Source organism: Peromyscus eremicus, chromosome 10 (assembly GCF_949786415.1).
Source record: "Peromyscus eremicus chromosome 10, PerEre_H2_v1, whole genome shotgun sequence".
NCBI lineage: Eukaryota > Metazoa > Chordata > Mammalia > Rodentia > Cricetidae > Peromyscus > Peromyscus eremicus.
The window spans coordinates 8,524,922-8,543,540 of NC_081426.1; the positions used below are offsets into that span (position 1 = coordinate 8,524,922).

The 18,619-nt window shown below is 46.3% G+C and overlaps 1 protein-coding gene across 5 annotated transcripts; it reads right to left on the minus strand.

Moving 5' to 3' along the window:
• Nucleotides 1–423: 423 nt before the first annotated feature.
• Nucleotides 424–17,327, minus strand: Fam161a (FAM161 centrosomal protein A). Of its 5 annotated transcripts, none has more exons than XM_059275333.1 (7): nucleotides 17,171–17,327; nucleotides 10,055–10,284; nucleotides 6,623–7,759; nucleotides 6,107–6,274; nucleotides 4,464–4,563; nucleotides 1,206–1,360; nucleotides 424–631 (listed from the first exon to the last, which is right to left on the minus strand). In XM_059275333.1, the coding sequence occupies exons 1-7, from the start codon at nucleotides 17,222–17,224 to the stop codon at nucleotides 508–510; spliced, it is 1,968 nt and encodes a 655-aa protein (XP_059131316.1). In that variant the 5' UTR covers nucleotides 17,225–17,327; the 3' UTR covers nucleotides 424–507. The 5 variants fall into 5 exon arrangements, 4 of the variants coding, with proteins under 4 accessions (XP_059131316.1, XP_059131315.1, XP_059131317.1 ...); XM_059275332.1 differs by having other exon boundaries at nucleotides 17,042–17,327; XM_059275334.1 differs by lacking the exon at nucleotides 6,107–6,274 and having other exon boundaries at nucleotides 17,042–17,327.
• Between the last annotated feature and the right edge of the window lie 1,292 nt (nucleotides 17,328–18,619).

Here is an 18,619-nt window from a genome sequence, read left to right on the forward strand (position 1 = left end):
CCCTGGATTTAATCTCCACAAAAAAAGGGCAAAAAAAGAAAAAGTAGCCATGGTATGGATAATTTAGCAGTACACTTCTAAGTACCTATTTTTTCTGTATATTATTTGAAAAAATTGAAAATACCTAGTAAATTTAAAAATAGATCTTCAAAAGCTAATAGTTCTCTCAATACCAAGCTCTTTTCCCTACCAAATATAAATGTACATTTCCATAACTAACCCATTTGTGACAGCTGCAGTTCTCCAACCCTCAAACACTTTGAAAATAAAATATAATCATAATCACAAACAGCATACATAGCAATTTCAAAACTGCAGACAGCAAAGCTGTAATCTAGCAATCAAATCAGCCGTTGTGTGGACACAGCCTTTTCCAGACAGGACGCCTTGGCTCTGCATGCGTGGGAGCTGTCCCCACATGTGTTCAGGGCAGCACGGTGCGGGGCTGAGGTCCTGAGGCTGCGTGCGGAAGGAAGGGCTCCGTGAGCGGAAGCCTTTGACTCAGGTTCACTCTTCAGAATTTTCTTCTCTGCTTTCTTTAACATCTCCCATGCTTTCCTTGCGAGAATCCTGGATGTTGACATCAAGAAAAGAGCTTTCTTCCTCATTCTCTCTTTCTTCTTCATAAGAGCTAAAGAAAGAAACGTTATCAATCTATCACAGGAAAAATGCGCTGGTTTCAGAGGCACACAGCCCTGTGTGACCATGCCTTCATGTAGGTGGTGCTCCTCCAGTCTACAGGCTCCGACAGCTCCCAGGAGAACCAGGGAAGCACCAATGGGAAATCAATATCCCTGACAACCAACTTATCTTGAAACTTGACTCCTTATATTTCTTTCTTTCTTTTATGGTTTCTTGAGACAGGATTTCTCTGTGTAGCCCTGGCTGTCCTGGAACTAGCTCTGTAAACCAGGCTGGCTACTAACTCACAGAGATCCACCTGCCTCTACTTCCCCAGTGCTGAGATTAAAGATGTGCGCCACCGGCTAGTGCCTCCTTCTATTTCAATGGAAAGCAGGCCATATATGTATGTCAGAAACATAAGCTTACTGTAAGAACAAAATGCTTTATCACTGTGTAACATTTATATTGTGTCAAACATGGTAAACTATTAGTGTATTTTACAATGGTTCACACACACTCCGTTAAGTAAAAGATTTGAAAACAACAGGGAAGGGCAGAACATGCTTCCCTGCACACGCTACCTTTCTTTATCCGATGTGTGGCTTCTCGGCTCTGGCCTGGTGATGTTCTCAGACACGTTTCCACCTTGGCCTTTCTCTGTAACAAACTCCTCAGACAGGCCTAGTGCTTTTAGGGTGTCAGAATAATGCTTTTCTGCTGCCAATCTTGCATTTCTCTACAGGAGAGACAAACCTTTTTAGATAGGAGCAAAAGCTAGAAAGTTCTACTAAGATGTATGGATTTAAAGGCATCAGTGAAAACTAAGATCTACAGTCTCAGTGACTGAAATATGCTTCTTCTATGACAGACATGTTTAGGCATGAACCAAGAGAGACTCACATATGTACCCAGAGGACAGGTACAAGAATGCTCAAGGCAGTATTGTCTGTAGTAACCGAACACTGCGAGCAGCCCAAAGCCTGTCAACATCTGGATGGGTAAACTATACTACGGTCACAAGTAGAAAAATGAATCAACGAAAATGAATAAAGTAGTTAACAGCCACAACACGGCATGGCAGATAATTTACTAATGTAACACTGAGCAAAAGGAACGCTCAGAAGAACACAGAAGAATATATCTAGTAGACTCAGTTACCGTAAGTCCAAAAACAGGAAAAACTGAAAACAAGGCAATGCTGATCCCAAGTTAGAGACGGTGACCTCTAGAGGAGGTGGCTGAGCGCTGACCTGTAATGACTTGTCACACTGTGGTCGACTTTTAAGATTGCATAAAGATACCCCTTGGAAAAGATCAATAAGGAAAGAGAATAATGAGTCACATGCATACAACCCCACTACTCAGGAGGCAGAGGCTGGAAGAGGATTGACACAATTTCAGGCTAGCCTGGGCTACATAATGAGTTCCAGACCAGCCAGCAGGGGTATAGAGCATGACCTGTCTAAACACAAAGGTCTTGTGTCTGCTTCAGATCGGAATGCAGGAGCACACGGCAGTGTCTGCACCTCAGAGTAGTTCTCAGTCTTTATATGCCATGACATCAGACCATCAAAGATAAAACCAACAATACTGTTATCTCTACTTTATGGAAGAAAAAAGGAATGTTTAGAACTGAAGTCAAGTCTCTTGAATGACACTTCTTGGAGGTTCACAGGAATTGTAAGGACCCTTTCACAGTTGTAGCTAATTGAGGGATAGGGGTATCAGCTCAGTGGTGGAGCGCTTATAGAGGCATGCTTGGAGCTCTGGCTTAAATCTCTAGTACCACAGAAAAACCAAACCAATGAACAAAATACGCAAACCTAAAAAGAAAAGCCTTCAATCCCAGCACATGGCAGGTGAAGCGCACGGCCTGGCCACCAGAGAGGCCTACACAGCCAGAGCCTGTCTGCAAAAACCAAGGCATAGTCTTCACAAGCTGAGAATCAGCCCTGAGCCCACAGGCTTCAAGCAGCTACATGGTGACTAGGTGCTTGGGTCGTTGGCTTCCGTTGGCTTCAGTCCAATCTTAGTTCCTCCGAGTGGATCTTACAGGAGACAGGGGCCAAGAATTCCCTCTGAACCTCCACCTAAAACAAGGGTCACGAGGAACAGCCCAGTTCCAGTGGACCGATAGCACCCCATACGCAGAGTGTGAGACAGCGTCCATCAACGCCCGAGAAAACGACACCACAGCTGCTCAGAGAGCAGTATTGATCTGATCTCTGATGGTCTGATGTCATGGCATATAAACGCTGAGAACTATGGCTGAGTGGTGGCGACACACACCTTTAACTGCAGCACTCGGGAGACAGAGACAGGTGGATCTCTGTGAGTGTGAGGCCAGCCTGGTCTACAGAGGGAGTTCTAGGACAGCCAGGACTACACAGAGAAAAAGCGGGTTGTCTCTATCGGTCCGGCAGAGCCAAGGGTGAAGGGTACAAACAGGAAGTGAGAGCTTAGGAGAGTCAGTGGGAAACAGGCTAAAGAGGCTAAGGGGGGGGAGGGGAGGCTGGGGGCGTAGCTGAGGTGGACTGTTTGCCCTGCCAGCCTCAGGCTCTGAGGCTGAGTCTGATCCCTGGCACCACATAAGATCAGCTGTGGTGGCACACACCTGTAATTCCAGCACTCAGGAGGTAGAGGCAGGAGTTAGAAGTTCAAGTTCACCTTGGCTTTGCAGGAGTTTGAGGCCTGAGATGCGTGGGATCAATAAAGGCTAGCAAGACGTGCAGGGGACTTTACCATTGTGCTGTGACCTGGAAGTTCATCCTTTGGGAGGAGGGGTTAACGGAAGCAGATCAACTAGGTTCTGACCCTAGTTTACCATTTGCTAACTATAAACCTGATTAGTTACCTTCTTTGGACTTGAGTTACATGATTCCCCCACTTCCAGAGGTAATCTTGGGGAAGTTAACGACAAGACCCCTGAGACCTTCACTGAAAACGGGAATGAACGGAATTCACAGGAACAGACAACTGCACTGTTGTCAAGGTGTACTAACTCACACCCATTTTGACAGCACGGGGAACAGAAAAAGATCTGCTCTTTGGTTTTTAATGCTTTTAGGCCTGGAGGGATGGCTTAGTGGTAAGAGCACTTATTCTTACAGAGGCCCTGGGTTCAGTCCCCAGTAGTCATATGGTGGCTCACAACTCCAGTTCCAGGGATCTAATGCCCTTTGATCTCTGCAGGCAATGCATGCACATGGTGCACAGACATGCAGGCAAAACACTCACACCCATAAAATGAAATAATTTAAATAAATAAACATCAAATGTAAAATGCCTTTAAGAGACAGGGTCTCACTATATTGCACACACTGGTCTCAAACCAAATGGTTTAATTCATCAAAAATCTCCCACCAATATCTCGAAGCCTCACCAGAAGAGCAGAACCATGCTGATTAAAAAGAACAGGCACTAGCTGGGCATGGTGGCACTCACCTTTAACCCCAGTGGGAGGCGGAGGCAGGAGGATCTCTGTGAGTTTGAGGCCAGCCTGACCTACAGCATGAGATCCAGGACAGCAAGGGCTACACAGAGAAAACCTGTCTCAAAAAAACAAAAACAAACCAAAACAAAAAAGGCCAGGCACTAGAAGCAGACCGTGGCAGGAATGTCTTGAGGCACACTGGGTTAATGGAATGTTCTTTATTGAGCTATGAGCCTCATCAGATCTTAAGCAAAATTACCTCCGTGGTGAACTGGATAAAGCTGCCCCAGAAACAGCATGTCTCATGTACTAACAGGACACATAAGAAAGACAAAGGACAAGCTTGGAGGCCAGAGGCACTGAGAAACAGAAGGTGGGAACGGCTCTAGATGCCGACAAACACAACCTGGGCAACTCTTTCAAACAGCATCGGCCTCTTCTGAAGTTTCTCATCTCGTTCTTCCAGTTCTTGTCGATACTCTTTCATCCTTGCCTTTTCACTCTCTCTAGAATCAGATCAAGGGAATGGCATTTTAAAAGGTCGGCTACGGAAGCTGCATTAGGACATTTACTTCAGAAGACAAATCAGAAATTCAGAGCACACAGTTCAGTTTGGTTCCTTTCCTAGACTGGTAAGATTCTCATAAATCCAGAATAAAAACCCCAAATTATGAGAGCACATATTGTACTGCCCTGGGGACAGTCTGGGCATTTCAAAAGTCTTCAAGGCATAAGGTATTAAAAAAACTGGTCCAAAACATGTTTTATTTATAAGTATGCAAAACCAAGAATATCTGGTCCAAATCAGACATCTTTAAAAAAAATTCTTTCAAGTCAAGACCCTGCTTTTCTTGCCCCTCTAAGTGAGACCACCTAAAGGTCAGCAGCAACATTGCACGAATATCACTGTACTTATTCTTTGGACTAGATCCCACAGTGAATTCAACTGCACTGTTTTTCTCTATGTAAGATATACTAAAAAGCAACCAAGACAAGAAAGTTTCATGGTACAGAAAATAATTATACTTTACAATAGTTATGCTTACTCATACTTAGCAAATTATTAACTTTTATAGGTAAACACTGTATTCCTAAGGAAATTTTGGCTCAAGTTCATCAAACTAGTATCTATCAGTGGACTAATGCTACACTGTAAAGGAATACTCACTGTAATTAAAAGCAAATATATGTATTTGGTTCTTATAAGTCAGATGAATGGTTAGTAAATCATATTACTTACCCAACTTTGGAAGAGATTTTCTTGCTTACACATGACTATTCATATGTGCAGTGTTTGCAACCTTGGTTTTCAACTCTGCTCTAGAGAATTCTAGTATTCTGCAGCTGCTGTTACTTGTCACAGGGAAACAGTCACAAGGTGCAGTGTGTACCTACAATGCACTCACTCTAGCCATTGGATTTTGTACAGACTTAAAACAGAACTCCTTGACTTATTTAATTGAAAAAATACTCTCGGCTGGGATGCAGCTCAGTGCTGGAGATTTTTTCAGTGATGCATTGTACAATCACAAGCAATGCAAATAAGGCTAGCTCAGTTGTACAGTCTGTGCTTCGCTGGCATGTATGAGGTCCTAGGTGAGATCCACATATCCCCAGCACCACATACATATGTGTATATATGTATATATGTATGTATAGATGCCAAAAATTGTGTAATATATAAATAACACACACATAAAGAAAAAGGTTTTATGCTAGTATTTAAAACATAGCTATTAACTATGGCCATAGCAGAAATTATTTGTTCCACACAGTCTCATGGTTCTTGCTACAGAGGTGAGTGTATACACTGATTCTCATCATGTGTATGTGTGCATATATGTATGTAGAAGTTGAGTACAAACAGTCAAAGATTATTTAAATCCATAAATTTAAATAATCTTTGATTACTCAAGATGCCACACCATTTTCATATCTAGGCATTTGCTGGTTAAAAAAGAAAAGAAAAGAAAGGAAAAGAAAAGGAAAGAAAGGAAAAGAACCAAGTTTGGACACCAGCATTCGAGTTTCAGGACTCTCCCGTGATACCTGAGATGGTTTACTCTGGATTTAGACATCTGGGCTAAGCCCTGATGTGAGTCATAAGCTTTAACTCGGGTTGCCAAGAGCTTCTGCAATTCTTTCATTCTTTGCTTCTGTTTAGTTAGGATCCGATTTCTCTCTTCTTCCAACATTTTCTTTTCCTCAAGTGATTTCCTGAGGGCAACAAACTAAGGCTTAATTCACTTAAGCCAAGAAGAAAGTTGTCCAGCAAAGATTTAACATGGAATAATTCAAAAGCTGAAAAAAAGGCCATCTTTTGACCAAAATCTGACTTGTGGAACTGGAAACGCAAGTAACGCTGATGATGTAACTCGTCTATTCCAGGGAAACAGAATCACATTCCTCTCTGAGAAGAGCATTCCTACCAAACGATCCTCTGCCATACAGTACTATACCTTACCGAGAAGTTAGTAATTTCAGATTTACCAAGCTAAAACCCACAGGGCTGCATGTGCCAGTACAGCGACCACATGCCAGGCAGTGCCCATCCCAGGGCCTTACCTGATGGCTTGTTCCCGCCCTCGGGAAGACAGGGTAGGCATTGGAGGGCTCCACAGACCAGGCCTGGGCTTTGCACACGGACTTCTGACTGGGGACATCCGCCTTGGAGACAGATAAGGCCAGCATGTTTCTTTCAGATGTTCTTCGACTGCTCTCATGTCTGCCAAGACTTTCTGTCTTTTAGCAGAGTCACACGGGGATTCCTGAAGACCACACTGTTTATAAAGAGTGGAGGGGTTCAGGAAGCAGTGTTCTGAGGAGGGCTCCTGCCGTCGGTTCTCAGCAAAGTCTCCATTATCAGGGCTCAGGCACCTACACCTGTGTTTACCCCGTGGCTTTCCAGGACTCCTGGGGTCCCTGAAAGGTCTGCCAGCTGGCCTATAGGGCCAGGATGGATTCTGCAGCAGTTCTTGGGCTCTTAGCTGCATCCTGATGTTCCTAAAGAGCTCTTCTTCCTTCGACTTGTCATTGGAAGCCGACCTGTAAATAAAATGAGGCATGGGTCTGGCTTTAAAGCGCTTTGTTTTCCTCTTAGACTTAAAAAGGTCTCTCAGCTGCTTCTCACGGACTGCCTGCTTCTGCTCCTCCCTGGCAATGAACTTGAACGGCCTCTGGGAGGCCAGGAGTGCGGCTTTGTTCCTCTCCCTGGCGGTCCTCCGTTGCTCTTCCTTCTGCCTGACCAGATCCTCATACAGGGGGAGGAACAGGCAGGGGGGCACAGGATTGGCTCGGAATTTCCTCTTGCACTCCACGTCGTCTTCGTCGTCGTCGTCCCTTTCCAGATCCGCTCGGGCCTTCTGGGCCTCCTCCCTCCTCTTCTGCTCCCTGAGCGTCATTTGAAAGGGCACGGGCACTGTAATGGTGGGCACCCAGGTTTTGGGTTTCTTCCTTGTCTTCTTAGCTGTTTGGAAGTCAGAGTCGTGCTGAATATAATCTTCTACAGAAAAGCCAGTCCACATGTTGTTGATGAGCTCCTTGGCATAGGACGTCAATCTGCTTCCCCTGGGAGCCTCTGTCTCCAGGTTGGGCAGCTCCTCGTCAGAAGTGCTGGACAAGGAGGGTGACCGGCCTACCTCAGGCTCTGAAAACGATGTCACTAACAAGACAGGGTGAGGGCAGTCCTTTTCCGATGCAGAACTAAGGAAGAATAATAATTAGGGCACACTTTCAATTTTATAGGGCCAAATGTTAGGATTTAGGTAACCACAGATTTTCTAAGATGAAGAGAGAAGACAGTGGCTGTACATGGACAGTGAAAACTATCCTTTTGTTTAGAGCAGAGCTGAGAGGGGACTATCAGTTACCTAATCAACTCTCCCACTTTGCAGAGAAGGAACCTGGGACGTCAGCTGCTCCTCGTGCTCCTCAGAGTCACCATCCTGAATACGTCTGAGCATGCACGTCCCTCCTACCTGGAACACTCCTCTTTGCTCTAAAGTCTGGACTAGCAGTCAGTCAGGACTGGCCCTGCTCACCCTGTGGTCACACACACACACACACACACACACACACACACACACACATGTCACCATCCTTAGAGTCCTCTCACACGGATTTTCCCACACGCCTGTGGACACACGTCTGCTGCCGCCCTGAAGCCTACTCCTTGCTTCCTGTCCTGCTATTCCTGTCCCTCCTCCAAGTCTGAACTTATTTGGACATGCTAGGGCACGCTAATGGAGGCCAAGATCAGAAGGATAAGGAGTTCAAGGCCAGCCTCAGCAGCACAGCGAGAGCCTGTCTAACAAGCATTAAGGGTTTGATCCCCAGAATTGTCTGGGGGAAAAAATTGAACTTAAGTGTGACACTTTCGTTGAAAATACTTTCCTGCCTCCCACCAGCAACTGAGCATGACCAGCTGCTCCTGTTTCTGAGACACTGGAGTGTCATGTCATACTGCGACCTCTTGGGGGTGTCAGATCCCAGACAGGCCTGGCACACGGGAGATGCACAGACTAGGTCCTTCCTAGTATTAATGATATAAAGAGGTGGGATTCTATTCAAAATGTTTAATGGTTTATCAGTTTACTAAGTTACCTCTTGTTCTGAGGGTCATTTGGCGGCCATATGTTTGTTTGTTTTTATTGTAATTTAATGTGTTTGCCTGCATGTATGTCTAAACCACATGTGTGCTTGGTGCCCATGGAGACTTGTGAGCTGTCATGTCAGTGCCGGGAATTGAACCTGGGTCCTCTGGAAGAGCAGCCAGTGCTCTTAACTGCTGAGCCATCTCTCCTGCTCCTTCATCTTTGTTTTCCTGCTTACGGATATGTATCAAAATATTTAGGCTGGGCCATTTTGCTTATACATTCTTTCTTTAATTTTTGAAACATGATCTTATACTATGTAGTCCAGGATGGCTTAGAACTTACCATGTTCCAGGATGACTCAAACTCTCAGTAGTCCTCCTGCCTCAGCCTCACAAGTGCTGAGAATTATAAGCATGAGCCATCGTGCCTCTCTCTCTGTCTCTGTCTCTCTGTCTCTCTCTCTGTCTCTCTCTCTGTCTCTCTCTGTCTCTGTCTCTCTCTCTCTGTCTGTCTCTCTCTGTGTCTCTCTCTCTGTGTCTCTCTCTGTGTCTCTCTCTGTGTCTCTCTCTCTGTCTCTGTCTCTCTCTCTCTGTCTCTGTCTCTTTCTCTCTCTCTCTGAGACAGGGTCTCATAGAGCCCAGGCTGGTCTCAAACTTGCAGTGTGGCCAAGGGTAACCTTGAACTCCCACCCCTCCGACCTCCACCTCCCAGATGCTGGAATTACAGTTGTAAGCAGCCATGCTTGCTTGAGCTAGGCTTTTTGTTGTTGTTTGAGATACAGCCCTGGCTGTCCTGAAACTCACTCTGTAGACAGGCTGGCCTCGAACTCTCAGAGATCCACCTGTCTCTGGCCCCCGAGTGCTGGGGTTAAAGGCATATTTAAAATCATGAAAATTAAGTTTAATTTTAAAAATGGGTTAACATGGGGTCATTAACGATACAAGTTTTTGGATCCTGTTTTTTTGTTTTTTTAAATCAGTTTAGTTTCAAGGCTCATTTCTACTGTGAACTTGCTTCTTTTGAAACTCTAAGCTGACCCTTTACCTAGTCCAGTTGGTCAGCTGTCTGTGCATCTCCCGTGTGCCAGGCCTGTCTGGGATCTGACACCCCCAAGAGGTCGCAGTATGACATGACACTCCAGTGTCTCAGAAACAGGAGCAGCTGGTCATGCTCAGTTGCTGGTGGGAGGCAGGAAAGTATTTTCAACAAAAGTGTCACACTTAAGTTCAATTTTTCCCCAGACAATTCTGGGGATCAAACCCTTAATGCTTGTTAGACAGGCTCTCGCTGTGCTGCTGAGGACCTGATATTTAGGAGCAAATACTCTGGGATACTTTGTTCCACACTTAGTCTAAGGATTTCTCTTAGGTCAGTCCAAAGATGACACCGGACACAAACTTACCCAGAGGAGACACTAGAAGAATCTTCCCTGATGATCACTGGCCGGATGTCTTTTATATTTAGCTTGTCCTGGTACATTTTCTCTAATTTTGCCATGGTTTCTGCATGGGCAGCTTTCAGCTCTCGTAGTTTCCTGAAATACTCTTCATTAGAGTGGTAAATCTCAGAAAAGTCCATGATGTCCTGGAGTGTCACACCTTCATTCTCCCTAGGAAAGCTGTTACCACCAGCCTGATGGGAGGTAAAACCCATTATGCGCTATTTGAAATGACGAAACTAATTGATGCTGATCCAAATGCTGGTTCTTACAGAGGTCCCACTGTGTAGCCTACACTGGCCTCACACCCCCTATGTACACCAAGTTCGCTGTGAAATAGTGATCTAACAGCCTGGCCCTGGGATTAAAGGCACGTTCCACCATGCCTGGCTTTCATTCCATTGTATAATGGTTAGAGTCCTAGATAACCAACACGTCAGGACACTTAACAGTGCAGAAGACAGATGTGAACACGGCTACAAGGATTTCTACAAGCTGCTTCTTCTGAGTTGTGCATTTTTGCTGAGGAGAAGCCGCTGCCTGGACCCTGTCCAGCTCTGGAGGGGCTCCTGCCTCGTGGCTCCGAGGGCGTGCAGTGGAGAGAGGCCAGGGAATGGGGCCCAGGGACAAAGTTCTCAGTGGCTCTCCAAGGACCCAGGCTGGGAAGATCTTGGAGGGGAAAAGGACACAGGGCAAAGAGAGTTTCACAGTCACTGCTGTGGGCAGCAAGAAGAGGAACGCCCATGGGTGACAGACACTTTGGGCTCGAGAAGAGAGCGTGGAGGAATGCTGCATGTACACTTGTATGTTGAAGACACTCCACATACAAGTCAGGACTGGAGCTCTTGACCAGACTTTCTCCCACTCCTTTTGCCCACCTTTCAGTTCTTTTGAGCCGATTCATTAAAGAGATAAAAGCCACACTTTCTAGAGCTGGAGAAACAGTGTAGGTGGTCAAGTGCTTGCCAGGAAGGCGTGAGAAGCTGAGTTCAATTCCCCAGGCTTGGCGACACATGTTTGTAACCCTAGCACCGGGGAGGTGGAGACAGGAGGATCCCTGAAGCCTCATCAGTGAGCCCCACATTCCAGTGGGAGACCCTTTCTCAAACACCACCGCCACAACCAACCACTGAAGACCACCACTAGAGGCTGTCCTCTGCCTCTGTGCACACACACATCATGTGCACCTGAACACACACACACATAATACAGCCCCAAGCCCCTCATTTTCTTCATAAATACAATTTTTAATATTCTCAGTTGAGAAAATTGAGATTATATATGATACTATGCAAAATGGGCTGCTAACCATGGTTTTAAATTTAGCCTGCCACCTAGAAAAGGCTCAGAATGAAACAAAATATGTTCCCAAATTAGACTCATAATGATACGATCTCACAAAATAAGTCTGTTTAGTCTTTCAGATGGGAAAATTCAGCAGAGTCCATTATAAATAAGAAGTGTCCAGCTGGAAAGTATCTGCCGAGCATGTACCAGGCACAACGGAAAAGGAGGTGATGGATGGATAGATGGATGGACAGACAGATGTACATATTTTTTAAATTATGTGCATACATGCGTGCATGGGTGAGGGCAGGTGCCCACGGAGTCCAGAAGTGGGTGTTCAATCCCCTGGAGCTGGAGTCACAGGTGGTTGTGAGTTGCTGGGTGTGGGTGGGTGCTGGCAACCAAATCCCAGTCCCCTGCAAGAGCACCAGATGCTCTAACCACTGAGCAGCCCTCCATCTAGCCCCAGGGTTTGTTGCCTTTTTTTTTTTTAAGTGTTTGAGAGGTTGGTGTTGTTCCACTTGGGATAACTTCAAGAAAACAAATGAAAGAAGACAATGTTTTCTCAATAGAACTAATATGTAGAAACTTGTTATCAACAACTCATAGGACCAAAGAACTATTAATGTATGTCACACAAGTCACTTAGGAGAATTGGTTTGCTGCTTTTGCAGAGGACCCAGGTTCAGTTCCCAGCATATACATGGTGGCTCATAACAATTCATAACCCCAGTTCTAGGGGATCAAGCGCCCTCCTCTGGCCTCCCTGGGAACTACACGCACGGCATACATTCTTACAGACCCACATAGACAACCACCTCACATAAATAAAAATAGACCTAAAGGAGTGGGGATGAGGCCCTGCATTTGCTTCCTCTCTCAAAATGCTCATGCTCCAGAAGTCTTCACAGCATACATACTCCTTCTCCACTTAACCACCACCTCAAAAGAGTCTTCATTGGCTCTCCTCTTTGAAATGACAACTCTCCCGACTCACTGGGAGTCCTCCTTTCTGCTTTATTTTTCCAGAAGTATTTAACCGCCAACCATCTACCTCATCCTGGCTGATCTGTATATCCATGCCTGCCCTGGCTCGAGAGTCAGCATCACAAAGACAAGGGTTTGTTTGCATTGTTCTTCTGGGTCCCCAGCCTCTAGGAAGGTACCCGGCCAAGAAGAGATGTCCAGTAAATATTTGTGGAAAGAAAGAATGTAGAGGTTAAAAACTGTGTAGGTTTCCACCAAAGGAAAGCAGCAGGTGTTTCTCTTATGTAAGACGGACCCATGCCCAGAAGCACAGGCTGCTAAAGGACCACACTGATCTTACTGAGTATGTAGAAAAAGGTCCATGTTCCAAACACAAATGAAAATCTAAAAATCGGGCTGTGAAACTGCCAGTGTGTTCTATGTATATGTCCTCTAGGACACCAGGGAGCAGCTTTCAGACAGAACATCCATGGGCTCATTCATTCCTCCAGAAAATCTCTTAAAAGGTCCTGTGTCATCTACACTAAAATCAGCACGTGACCGGGGCCTGGAAGAAGTCCGTGAAAGGGAGAAGCAGCAGTGTGGGAAGCAGAGGCAGGCAGGCCCGAGCAGGTGTGCCGACACTGAGCTGTGCACATGCCCAGTCACTGTTAACACACGCGAAACTGTTTGAATCAACCCTCCTGCTCCTTTGTTTTCAGCCCAGGACATGGATTGCTGGGAAGTGACTCGTGACCTGAGTCTCACCTCTGTCCTCTGCCCCAGGACTGTCTAGTGTGCCCAGCACCAAATGCAACACTCGGTTCTCTTCCCCCTTCTTCATAGTTAAGCTCTTCGTGTGGTAAGTGCCACTAGGTCAGACGCTAATCCTGAGATTGGCTTGACCCACTTAGGGATGAGCCAACCCTCCCGCACCTGAGGCGGTACCAGTGTCAGCGCCGTGAGGAATTATTTGTGTTGTGGTCTACAGAGTTTATCTGAAGTTCTGGAATTCTTACTAATTTGTCTTCTTTTCAAGGCAGAGCCTGGTGGCACCTGTCTATAATCCCAGCACTCAGAAGGCAGAGACACAAGTATCCTGAGTTTAAAGTCAGCTTGAGCTACAGAGTGACTTTGAGGCCAGCCTGTTCTACATGCGATCCTTTGGGCGAAAGCATGGTGGCACGTGCCTTTAATCTCAACATTTGGGAGGTAGAAATAGGTGGATCTCTGTGAGGCCCAGCCCGTCTCTATGAGTTCCAGGTCAGCCAGGGCTACACAGTGAGACCCTGACTTCAAAAAAGAAGAAAAGACGGAAGAGGAAGAGGGAGAGAAGGAGGGAGAAAGAGTTTTACAACGCTGAGTGAGATATGCACACCTCAGCCTCCCAAGTACTGAGATTCTAGCCGCGGGCCATTGTACCCAGCTAATGTTTGAGATTTATTTGTTTGTTTGTTTATTTGTTTGTTTGTTTGGGGGACAAGGTCTTGCAACATTGTCCAGTCTGGCCTGGAACTTTCCGTATAGTCTAGGCTGGTCTCAAACTCACAACTCTGACTCAGTCTTCTAAATGCTCTAACATTAGGTATCTGAAAAGGAGACTATGTTCAGTGGTTATCACCATAACTAACGTGTAGCTTTCCAAACAACAGACACCGTTTTGAAAATGCTAATACCAATTAGACACCGAGCAGTGTGTGGCAGATGCCCAGCCTGCCCAACACCCAGGGTCCCTTTGGAAAACGGTTCCCACTAGCCCAGCAACTATGCTTGCCTTTCTCTTGTTACCCATGAATTGCTTTCATAACCCTTTTATTTCTTTAGGAAAACAAAAACCACCAAAGGGACATTTGCTCTTCTCCTCACCTACAGAACTCCCCTCTGGGGAAACTGTTCTCTAGTCTTCATTTTTAGGGATCTGATGCAGCAACTGACATGCCACCTCGACGTTTCTCAGTGAATGTGGATCTCCCCGGCCCTTGTCCTAGTCCCCCTACCAGGGTGGTTGATCCTTAATCTTTCTTCTATTATGTCTCTACCAAACGTTGAGGTTCTGTGTGTGTGTGTGTGTGTGTGTGTGTGTGTGTGTGTTTCACTCTCCACTTCATTTTTTGACAGAGGGCTCTCAGCAAGTTCCAGGGTATAACACGAACCTTAATAGGTCTTATTAATAAAAAACAAAACAACAACAACAACAACAAAAAAACAGAGCTGGGTATAGGTGTGAAAGCTGAAAGATCAGAGAAACAGAACAAACCTAGCCAACTCCTCAGCTGATCCTGTTTACATAAATCCTCAGACTGAAAGCCTCAGAGTCCTCACCCCTGAGGGTCTCAGCTGAACTGCTGCTTAGTTCCTGTCTCCTCAGGCCTTATACACCGTTCTCCACCCAGCCATGTCACTTCCTGGGATTAAAGGTGTGTGTGCTTTCCAAGCAAAGGCATGAGATCTCAAGTGCTGGGATTAAAGGTGTGTGCCACCACTGCCTGGCTCTGTTCCCTGTGTGGTCTTGAACTCACAGGGATCCAGACAGATCTCTGCCTCCCGAGTGATAGGATTAAAGGCGTGTGCCACCACTGCTGGCCTTATGTCTAATCTAGTGACTGGCTCTGTCCTCTGATCCCCAGATAAGTCTTATTGGGGTGCACAATATATTACCACACCAGGGACCTGCCTGTCTCTTCCCCCTCCAACAATGGAATTACAGACAAATGCCAACACACCAGATTTTACTTGGGTCCTGGAAACCCAAACTCAGTTTATAATATAAATCTTCAGTTAACAGGGCACTCTGGAATATAACTACAACTATACAAAAGATGGATCCTTCTGCCACAGCAAGCCAAAGTATAAAGTAATTTCCAAGTGAATTATTCAAACTGGCAGTGTTATAATTACTACTAATTTATGTAAATTACTCTTTAGAAATGACACTCATTCTCTCCTTTGGTTCTTATTAACAACTGAATGAGGTGAAAATAGAGACAAGTATGGTCCTTTTATAGGTGAGAAAATAAAGTCACGTCCTAAAATCACCCAACAAGTAATAGAGAGTAAATTCCCATCCAGGACCCAAACACTTCCCTCCGCCAAACTGTCTCCTGTAACCTGTTACAGCTTATGTTGAACGGTAGCTTCATCAAGTATTAAACCGGTGCTGGGATTCTGAACCTCACTCATGTCCAGCCTCTCCATCTGCTTTGCTCTAGATAACCTCAAGTTGTTTGCTCTGGAAAGTTTTGCTGCAGGCTAGGCATGGTGCCTCATACTTTTAATCCCAGTATTTGGAAGATGGAGGCAGGAGGATCAGGAGTTTGAGGTCATCCTCAGCCATAAATAGCAAGTTTGAGGCCATCCTAGACCAAATGAGACCCTGTCCAAAAAAAAAAAAAAAAAAAAAAAAAAAAAAGCTAAGGATGTAGCTCAGTTGGTACAGCACTCACGCAGCAAGCACAAAACAAAGCCTTCATGCAGCCTCAGCACTGCTAGGAAAGCAATGTGGGCAGGCACAGGCCTGTGCACCTGGTACTTTGTATCACAAGAGTGCTAGCTTATGTTCTGGACTTTCAAAGAGAACAGAAGCTGGGCACGGCACACACCTTTAAACCCAGGACTCAGGAGGCAGAGGCAGGCAGAGTTCTGTGAGCTTGAGGCCAGCCTGGCTACACAGTCAGTCCAGGACAGCCAGGCTTACATAGAGAGACCCTGTCTCAACAAACAAACAAAAATCAGGACGCTGAGGTGGTTCAGCTGTAAAGAGCACCAACTACTCTTGCAGAGGACCTGGGCTTGATTCCCGGCACACACATGGTGGTTCACAACCATCTGTAACTCCCAGGAACTCACATGGTACACATTCATACACATAAATTTAAAAGTAAACAAACAAAGACAATGAATAGAACAGATGAAGGAAGGGAGTGATTCTGTTCAAAATACACTGTATGAAATTCTCAAAGAATAAAAAAGTGGAGAGAGCCGGGCGGTGGTGGCGCACGCCTTTAGTCCCAGCACTCGGGAGGCAGAGCTAGGCGGATCTCTGTGAGTTCAAGGCCAGCCTGGGCTACCAAGTGAGTTCCAGGAGAGGCGCAAAGCTACACAGAGAAAACCAAAAAAAAAAAAAAAAAAAAAAAAAAAAAAAAAAAGTGGAGAGAACAGAGGACAGAGTGTGCTCTTCTGCTGGAAACATATCCAGGACGTTATACTGAAAATGGTTTGTGAAGACTTCATAGTGCCCTTATGACCCCTTTAGGAAACAATGAGATTTCGCCCATTTGTTTCTCTGGATCTTTCTCTATATCCGTGGAGCATCTATCCACTGAACTTCAAGCACGCTCTCCAAAGGACTGTGCTGAAATCCAGTACTAACCAAAACCTTAAAGTAATAAAACACACTTTTGAAAACTATGGGTACATCAGTTTTCCTCAAGGTAAAAACAAAAATAAAATAAAGTAATAAAATAAAATAAAAATCAAAGAACTAAAGAATTATTTATTCCTAAGATACACTGTAGAATAGGAAGTTCTGCTCTTTGCACACTCTAGAAACAGCTACAAAAACGCTCTCCAAGAAAGTTTTGCAGCAACCTTTAGTTGGGGCAGAGAGCGGGGAGGGTCTGCAGAGCGCGCCTCGTTTCCACCGGTCCACGCCGGTGAGGACCCAGACCCCCCTCAGCCCCGGCCCGGCTCCCACATTACCGACGCCCGCGCCGGCCGCATCCCTGTCTGTTCCTCCTCCACGGCTGCCGCCAACGCCGCTGCTACCAAGGACTCTAAGGGGTCTTCGTGTTCGTACTGGGCGCCCCTTGCTCCGGTGGTGGGATTTACCGGCAGGTGGAGACTGGCGGCCGCCTGCCTGGCCGCCCGGTGCGGGGAAGCCATCGCCCCGCCTCGAGCCTCAGCGCCCGCGCCGGCCCGGGGCGGGTGAGCTGGCGCCGCCCCCGACCTCGCAGATCCTGGCTTGGGGCGGGCGGTTACTAGGGGCTCGGTTACTAGGGACGCTACAGGAGGTGCGAGGGACCAAAAGACACGCAATGTCCTTTCTCACTGTCACAAACCCGAGCCCTCCATTTCTGGTACAAGCCTGCGGTGAACGAACGGGGCATTCTGGATAACTATCTGAAGCTACACAGCTAGCCAAAATCAAACGTCATCCTCGAGCGAGTTGCTCAATGATAGTCTCGTTACAGATTCACGTGAATGACACCCAGCTCTCCGGCTAGGGACTCAGCCTTTCTCTATTTTATTCTTGCTTTATTTCGGTCTAACCAGCTAAACCAGGACTTCTCGCGGCACACGAACTTTAAGCAGATAGAGCGCGTTTTTACTGAATTTTACATATTGGGGCACAGCGTAATAGGAAAGCACCGGGTGTCGCGTGACCGCCCCAGAAAAGGACGGGCTTTGCAGCGCGCTATCCAACATGGCAGAGAACGAGGTTCATCTCCAGTTGACAAGAAGCAGCACGAGTTGACCAATCAGAAGGAGAAGACTTAGTTATCCCGCCCTCTTTTCTCTCGGCTGACCAGTAAGAGGCCAGACATGGAAAGTGCCTGTAGCTCCAACCAGTGAGTGACCGGGTGGCTTGCCTTGGGTTCTGTAGCTAGCTAGGGGCAGGATTGAGGGGGGCGAGAGCCCACAGGGACCACACCCTCCTGACTCACCCCCACCAACCTCCCGATCGGCTTTAGGCCCCTTGGGATGGCCTCTCAGTGGGCACGGTGAAGTCTCAGCCACCTGTGATCTAACACTCTACTTGCAGAAGCCCAGCTAACGCCCCTGTCCCCGCCCTAAGGTTCCAGCAGGTTCCGCATCATGCAGCACACCTTCTGCAGAACCTGTCCCTGACGCACATGCTACCACGCCTTCCTTGTTCACACGTGTATGCACCAGCACCTGTGAAGTCTCCATCACCTCACCTTCCTCGGCTCCTCTGTTTGGGCTGAGCTTGCTTCTCCCAACGGAACTGAAAAGCCAGTTGATTCTGAAAAAGCCGGAGGTGGGTGAGATCCATAGTCGTCCAACTGACAGGATAGTGACTTCCTGTCAGCCACATGCAACTAGTTCTGGGATGGGATTTGGTGTAAGCCAATTCAAAACCAAGACAGACCTACAGACTGAAGCCCTGTAAGTGAATGGTTTGAGGAAAATGAAATAGTAAATCATGGGTAAGAAGGACATTAGTGTGTACATAGAACAGGAAAGTTTCAGTATTCTAAATTTGCAGACATCTAATAACAACTAAAAAGAATGTGGAGCTTGAAATGGGTAGATCTG